This window comes from Octopus sinensis, linkage group LG8 (genome assembly GCF_006345805.1).
Source record: "Octopus sinensis linkage group LG8, ASM634580v1, whole genome shotgun sequence".
Lineage (NCBI taxonomy): Eukaryota > Metazoa > Mollusca > Cephalopoda > Octopoda > Octopodidae > Octopus > Octopus sinensis.
The window spans coordinates 37,546,177-37,554,275 of record NC_043004.1 but is presented as its reverse complement, the minus strand read 5'-3'; the positions used below and the strand labels follow the sequence as shown (position 1 = coordinate 37,554,275).

At 38.8% G+C, this 8,099-nt stretch overlaps 1 protein-coding gene across 1 annotated transcript; it reads left to right on the top strand.

The window, feature by feature from the left end:
* Window positions 1-2,501: 2,501 nt before the first annotated feature.
* On the top strand, window positions 2,502-7,401 carry LOC115214795. The gene is made up of 2 exons (XM_029783826.2): window positions 2,502-3,150; window positions 5,991-7,401. The coding sequence occupies exons 1-2, from the start codon at window positions 2,531-2,533 to the stop codon at window positions 6,214-6,216; spliced, it is 846 nt and encodes a 281-aa protein (XP_029639686.1). The 5' UTR covers window positions 2,502-2,530; the 3' UTR covers window positions 6,217-7,401.
* Window positions 7,402-8,099: the final 698 nt, after the last annotated feature.

Below are 8,099 nucleotides of genomic sequence, written 5' to 3'. Positions count from 1 at the left end.
CTCATCCACCCCTTTCTGGATTCTCCTCTTCAATACCCTTTCCACTGTCTTCATTGCATTCTCCAATAACTTCACTCCTTTATATGCCCCACAACTCATTGCATCCACCTTCCCCTTGAAGATCTGTACCACCAGACTTAGTGCCCAATCATCTGGCATTCCTCTTCCATCCAGCATGCCCTGGCAGAACTCCATCATCACAACAATCCCTATCTCTCCACTTGCAGTTATCATTTCAACACTTATGTCTGATGGACCAGCTGCCTTTCCTGTTTTCATTTCCTTCATTGCCTCTACTACGTCTTCCCGACTAATCCTCTCCATTGGCCCCTTCATCACATTAACTTCCACCCTCCCATTCATAATTCCTTCCAAACTCTTCCCCTGTCTTTCTCACTAAAATCCAACCTTTCATCACTGCCCCCTCATGCATCTTCTGCCCTCAACATCTCTTCCACCATTTTTTACATTGATTTAATAAACATAAACACTCTATCTGAGTTCTCATCCAACCTGCTCAACCTCTCCTTAGCCTCCTTACTCATAAATCTCACAACCACCCTCCTCACACGATTCTTCTATTATACATGGCTTTCATTTGCTCAGTCCTATTATTACATAAAGCTTTGTGTGCCTCCTTCCTCGCTGTCGCATCCCTCACCTCCTCATTCCACCATCATGTATTTCCTCAATCTCTCCTACCCTTCATCACATGCCTTTAGTACCCCATCTTTAAAAGACTTCCACAAATCCGGTGCATCAATGCTTACCAACTCCCCATCTCTTTCCTCAAACTTTGCTCATGTTTCTTCTTCCTTCAGTTTCAGACCTTTCTCCTCTCAACCATGCCCTTTCTCACACACTTTTTAACTTTCCTCTTATCCAAGTTAGCAACCACCAACCTGTGCTGCAACTCCCTTTGGTATTGTCTTCACTTCTCTCAGATATTTTCTGTTTTTCCTGCCAACCAACACAAAATCAATCTCTTTCTCATTCCCTTCTGCACTGAAAGCCACATTCCTTTTCTGTTTTCCTAAACCACGTATTCGCCACACAAAATTCTTTTTCATCGCAAAACTCCAACAGCATCCTTCCAAATTTCTCTCCCCAATTCAATTTCCCCCATGCATACCCTCAAAGCCCTGGATCCATTTCCCAACATGTCCATTAAAATCACCCATGCCCAAAACCAATTCATCTACCCTATGTAAGTCCCACTCAATCACCATTTCATCAAAGAACCGCTCTTTCTCAGTGATCCCTCTTCCACTTTGCAGACCATACCCACAAATCACCTTTCACCACTTCTTCCTCAAATGCTAACATTACTGTCATCACTCTGTCACTCTTTCCCCTGACCTCCACCACCTTCTCACAGATTTCTTCCTTCACCAAAACTCCAACTCCTCCAGTCCCCCAGCTATTTTCCAAACACTACAACTTGTACCTTCTTCCTTCAACCCCCACAAATCTTGCACACTGGCCACTCCACCTAACCTCCTGCACACAGCACACATCCACCCTCCCCTTCCTCAATTCCTCACACACTTCAGTTCCCCTTCCACACAGACTGCCCAACCTCATCCCAAACTTCTAGGTACAAATGAGAATTCATAGTCAGGATACAAAAGCTGTATGGTCTACATTAATTAACCATGCATGCATGTGTGTGCACGCGCATGCAGTTCAAAATGTATATGTGGTGTTCATAGCAACAACATTATTTAAGAATAATTAATATTTTGTATTTGGAACTTCACAGATTTACACTTGACAGATATTTGTCCTCATCTTGCTTATTGCAAACACAACGTTTCGGCTGATATACCCTCCAGCTTTCATCAGGTGTCTTGGGAAAATTTCGAACCTGGAAGGTATTTTTCGATGTTATTATTATTCAGGTCACTGCCTGGAATCGAACTCGGAATTTTGGGATTAGTAGCCCGCGCTCTTAACCACTACGCCATATGCCCACGGCATAATAATAATAATAATAATAATAATAATAATAATAATAATAATAATAATAACGACGACAACAACAACTACAACGACGACGACGACATCAACAAAATCAACAACAAAAAATACCTTACGAATGAGAATCCAGGTTCTCATTCCGATATCAGCCGAAACGTTGCATTAACAACAAATAATATGAGGACAAATAACCGTCAAATGTAAATAATGCGCATAATTCCCCATCCCTTAAATATAGAACTGTATGAACTTCACAAACTTGTTCTATAAACTAAACCAATACATATCTTCGTTATATATATTTTCGGATAACTATGACTGCTGACATCGAAATTGGTTGAAATTCCAAAAATAATATTTATAATTTGCCTTGATAGACTCCAGGCTGTTGGCACTAACCACGCCTAACCTAAGATACCACTTCTGATTGGTCAACTCGCGCATCTGATGGCGATGACGCAATTTAAATCGCGCATCTGATGGCGATGACGCAATTCGTGTCATGCGCACTGCCGACGGCGCGCGATTTAAATTTTCAACTGCATTCATCATGTCGGATGTGGAAAGTTCGTTTGAAATTGAAGAATGGCTTCAGGAAATATTAGGGAAAGGGGATTATTTATATGAAGCTAATAATCGAAGTTTGTGTCTACTGAAGCAACTGATGTGTATAAACAAAATTTCAAAGAAAAATGATGTGTTAAGATTATCCGATTTACATGACAAAACCATGGAATACCGACAAGAAATGTTCTCTTACAAGGCAGCCACAGAATATCTGGGAATCGTTCCTGCTCTGCTAAACACGTCTGGCTTTAGTAATCTGAAAATATTGACAACACTTGCCCAGAAACTGTTTTCCAATCAAATTAATGATAATTTCAGTGACAATTGTTACATGATGGCATTAATGTATTTGCACCAAAAATTTGCTCTCTTGAAAAATGATGGCATTGCTTCCAAGCAAAGCCTTTTCGACTTGAATTCCTCGACCAGTGGCCAAATTGATAACGAACAACTCATAGAAACAACTGACTGTTTACGTAAAAGAATGACCTCTTCTAAATTAGAAGAAGAGATGAAAATGAGTAAATATTTTGCGTCAAAGAACAATTCCTATAAGAATCGCTTTAATCAAGAGAACAAGAAATTAACTGAAACCGGCGTTAAGTATGAATCTTTTTTTTGGTTTTCCTACAAAATTATGTTCAAAACTATTTACGATTGAAGTTCTGGTTGTGCACTTGCAAGTTTGAAAACTAAATATTAAAAATCACAGCTTATTTTCGAGAGAATGCATAATAGCAAAACAAAATATTGTTTACAATAGGGAGCTAAATATTGTTTATATTACGAGGAGATGGGTAATTAAGTATTTAATTACAAACAGGGTAATCTTTCAGTATAGGGGATTTCAGAATTTTTAAACAATATTTCGTCTCGGTATTTTAAGCAAACCGTATTTTTAGACACATACCATTTCCTCGAAAGATAGGGCTTGCTCCACATTTGATAAGAACAGCCGTTCTCATCCATATACAACACATCACCATAGCAGCATAGTCGTCTCTCTTGCACGCTGACATAACACATCCATCGGATGCTTCACCACCTTATCCCAAGTCTTCCTGGCTCTACCTCTTCCACAGTTTCCCTCATTCCCTCCAACATTTCAATTACCCCTGCCCCTTCATTTCTCACTTTTCCCGGAATTTTAATTTTTTTTTATATTTGCGAAATACGTAGAAAAATAATAAAATTTGTAAAATTTCAACCAACCACATGGTTCCAGGTTCAGTCCAACTGCGTGGCACCTTGGGCGAGTGTCTTCTATTATAGCCTCGGGCCGACCAAATCCTTGTGAGTGGATTTGGAAACTGAAAGAAGCCCATCATATATATGTATATACATATGTGTGTGTGTTTGTCCACTCACCATCGCTTGACAACCGATGCTGGTGTGTTTATGTAACCGTAACTTAGCAGTTCGGCAAAAGACACCGATAGAATAATTACTAGGCTTCGAAAGATTTGCTCGACCAAAGGCGGTGCTCCAGCATGACCGCAGTCAAATGACTGAAACAAGTAAAATAAAAGAATGAATATACACTCAGGCCGTCAAAGCAGGCTATCCATATGCTAGAAATAACAGCCAAATCTCACAAAACTGCATTAACATAATGTAATCAATCTACTCACCTTTCTGCAAAGATTTCTTTCAGAGCAATTTCCCGAAGTAATATGACAAAGTAATTCGTGTGAAATAATTTTTTTTTAAAACTTATTTACGGAAAAATGAAGGGTGGGGGGTGGATTTAAATTTTGAAAATGCGATTTAAATTTTTACCCCCAGAATCGGATCCTCCATAACCAAAATCGTGGCATTCCGTAAAATATATTTTATATATATTTAGGTACTTCTTAAATAGTACCATATATTGAATCGGATCTTGTGAATTTTCCGAATGTCCCTTCCCCACCGCAGGGTCGTCATCGCGCATTTTTTCTTTCATATTCACTTTCTACATAATTGCTAACACCCACCAGGCTTGTTTAATTTTTTTTTCTGTTCCCATTGACCACTGTGAGTGCTGAGGTCATGCATCGGCTTGAAAGAAATGAAGCTAGTATGAGGTACTACTACCGAACAGCGGTCCCGGTACGCGCAGTCGAGCTAGCTAGTCGTGACTAGTTGATCCTACAACGACTACCTAGCAAAGTAAATAACATAGGCGTAGGAGTGGTTGTGTGGTAAGTAGCTTGCTCACCAACCACATGGTTCCGGGTTCAGTCCCACTGCGTGGCACCTTGGGCAAGTGTCTTCTACTATAGCCTCGGGCCGACCAAAGCCTTGTGAGTGGATTTGGTTTGACTGAAACTGAGAGAAGCCCGTCTTATATATGTATATATTTATGTGTGTTTGTGTCAGTTTGTACCCCCAACATCGCTTGACAATCGATGCTGGTGTGTTAACGTCAAAAGAGACTGATAGAATAAGTACTAGACTTACAAACAATAGGGGGTCGATTTGCTCGACTAAAGGCGGTGCTCCAGCATGGCCGCAGTCAAATGGCTGAAACAAGTAAAAGAGTAACACACAAAAACACAGGGTATGGATTGACTAGTCATGACTAGCTAGCGCAGATGCGCGCACTGTTCGCTAGTAGTACTCTAATTAGTCACTGACTAGTGACTGAGACCATTGGAAATATGCTTTGCTTGAGAAGACCCAGCAAGCCAAGTGAGACGATAATCCGTGGTGTAACCAGCCCACTTAAGCGTACCTTACTTTCATTGGACACTAAACTCTGCTTGCGAAGACCTGTTGAAGCAAGTGAAATCGAAATCAAATTCGATGATAGCACCACATGACTGGTATCCGTGCTAGTGCTGCGCTAAGAGCACCATCTGATCGTGATCGTTACCAGCATCGCCTTACTACCACTTGTGCTGGTGGTATGTGAAAAACAACATTCAAGCAAGGGTGTTGCCAGTGCCACTAGACTAGCACCTGTGCAGGTGACATGTAAAAATGCCATTTGAGTGTGGCCGTTGGTAGTACTGCCTGACTGGCCCCTACATGATTTTAGTTCTATCTTCTTGTATAAATAGATTCAAAGGACTTGAAATACTGCTTTAAATAACTTTTGAAGGCTATTGGTGCAATTAGTAAATTTCATATTTTCAATAAGCTTGATAATGCCCTCTATACCCAAACTTTTTTGGTCATGACCCTAAATACAATTTTGGCCTGGCCCAGCGACCCCTAAATAAGTGTGCATACATGTAGTGCTAATTACCAATAATTTTGATATGTTCCACTTATTTATAATTGTATATAGTCTTATTGAGTAAATTTATACTAATTTGGTCTACCAAATTTTGGTTAAGGTTTCAGCATGATATAATTTTTATTTACAGTATCTTTGTATATTTGATTAAGACATGTTAGTTTGACTTCTGATTTTATTCTTGTCTTATAGGTAAATGATCTTCACATTTGTTTTTCAGATCTTATCTACATCATGGACATTTAGAGAAAAATTCTCAGGAGGTATCCAAATTGCAGAGATTAACTTCCACAATTCAAACGAAATTGTCAGTCTATGAAAAATTGCCTGCAAGTTTTAATTTATTGAACATAACATTAGCTGAAAAACAAGCTGAGAAGGCATGCTTGGAAGAAAAATTAAATCTGCTTTTTAAACAAGTTGACATCTCTGATGAACTGAAATAATAACTAAGATTATCAAATTATGAGATTGTTGTGCTAAAATAGTCTCATCATCCTCATTTTTTTTTCCATGCTTCCATGGGTTGAATACGTTTTCTTGGGTTTGGCTGTAAGGTGAAGAAATTTCTTTCCCAACTACCTGGGTTCAGGTTTAGTTTCACTGAATGGCACCTCAGGCAAATATCTCCTACTATAGCCCCAAGCTGACCAAATCTGTGTCAGTCACAGAGTATGATAAGTAGCACATTTTGTTGGATATTTTCAGCATTTCAGTGACTATCCCTAATGTTTCTGCTTTCAACTTCAATAATGGGTGCCTCATGTTAATAATGATGTCTGTTACTTTTAACTGCAACAAACATAGTAATATTACTGATATTGTATAGACTAAAAAAAACGATTGTTTTGAAATTAATAAAAAAAAATTTGAAATATTGATTGCAGTTATACAGACAAAAATAAAGAAAAAGGGAACAATATTCTCACAGCTGAGACTGAAAATTTGAAGCATTATCAGAAAAATTTAGTTGGTAAGAACACTGAAATGATAGAAATATTCTATTAAAGGCCTCATGCATAGAAATGACATGGTGCCAAAAATGTAATAGATAACAGAATTGGTTTAACAAAGTACATAATATTCTAAGTAACCAATTTTAACTCCAGGACCCCTCCTGACACATCTTGTGTTCACAGTTGTCAACTACATATAGTATCCATCCTATTGCAGTCACTTCCAAGGATACACCTTGTTAATGAGCTTTAAACTGTTGGCCACTGATAACTCAGAAATTTCACAACTGTGATCCTTGTTATCCCCAGCAAGATTATCTCCTATTCCATGTACTATCATGTATTTATAGCAAGTAACCATGAACAACACATACTGATATGTAACTTGATACCACCAAATGAAATAGTAACTGATGTTGCTGAATTGCCATTCTCCGTGGAGTACCAATTGACACTAACATCCATCCTATCAACTGCATGGAGCAAAAATGCAAGAATTGCTGTTGTGGACTAGCTGAACTGACCAATGGAGGCCTAAATATTGCCACTGTGAAACCATTTTAAATTCTCTCCACTCTGACTCCATACTTATGAGGACATGCATGTTTTCTACATCCATGACTTTTTAAAGAAAAGTTGAGTCAACATGTTATTAAATACATAAAACTACAACAATGTTGAGTGCTGCTTTCTTTCATTTGCTCACCTACTCATGTGATGTACCTACATATTTATATTTGAGATCAAGGCTTATAGCTATACAAAAAGAGTACTCGGTGCTTCCATAAGTAAACTGTTATAAAATCTAGTTAGCTCAGTCCCAGCTGTTGAGCTGTTTAATGGGAGAAGTTGTACAGTAATTGAAACTGGGTTGGGGGGTCTTTTTTAAGCCACTTTGTAACAGCATGGGTGATAAAGAAGATTGAATAGCATCAGGTCCAAAGCTATTGATCATTATACAAGTGGCATCCCAATTTGAATAGTTAAGATAGTAATAAATAGAACAGTACATGAAGGAGTTTCCATCGAAAGCTAATCTCTATATATAAAACTGAAATGAGTTTTTACCGCTTGGTTCGCTTTCAATGCCACTACATCCCATCTGATTCGCTCCAAAATTTACAGGGACATGTAGAATGAGGTGACGATGCCCGTGGGCTACCTTAGAAATCCCTATCTTAAAAGGTGTGGTTGCTAGGGGCCATCTTCCTCACTCACGCTATTTCCTCCATTCCCCCCTAACTCCCCTTCCATTTATAACTTTGACAAGTCCACTCCCGTTATTTAACGTATCTGTCTTCCTCAACTCACTCTCGCTATTTCCTCTCTTCCCAGAACATTTTCACTCACTCTATCTCTTAGCTTCCCATAAC

What these genes read in the sequence shown, in the direction of transcription:
- LOC115214795 (XM_029783826.2), top strand. Translation starts at nt 2,531, where the DNA reads ATGTCGGATGTGGAAAGTTCGTTTGAAATTGAAGAATGGCTTCAGGAA. An exon ending in TTAACTGAAACCGGCGTTAA is followed by an intron (nt 3,151 to 5,990) that starts GTATGAATCTTT and finishes TTTGTTTTTCAG; the next exon opens with ATCTTATCTACATCATGGAC.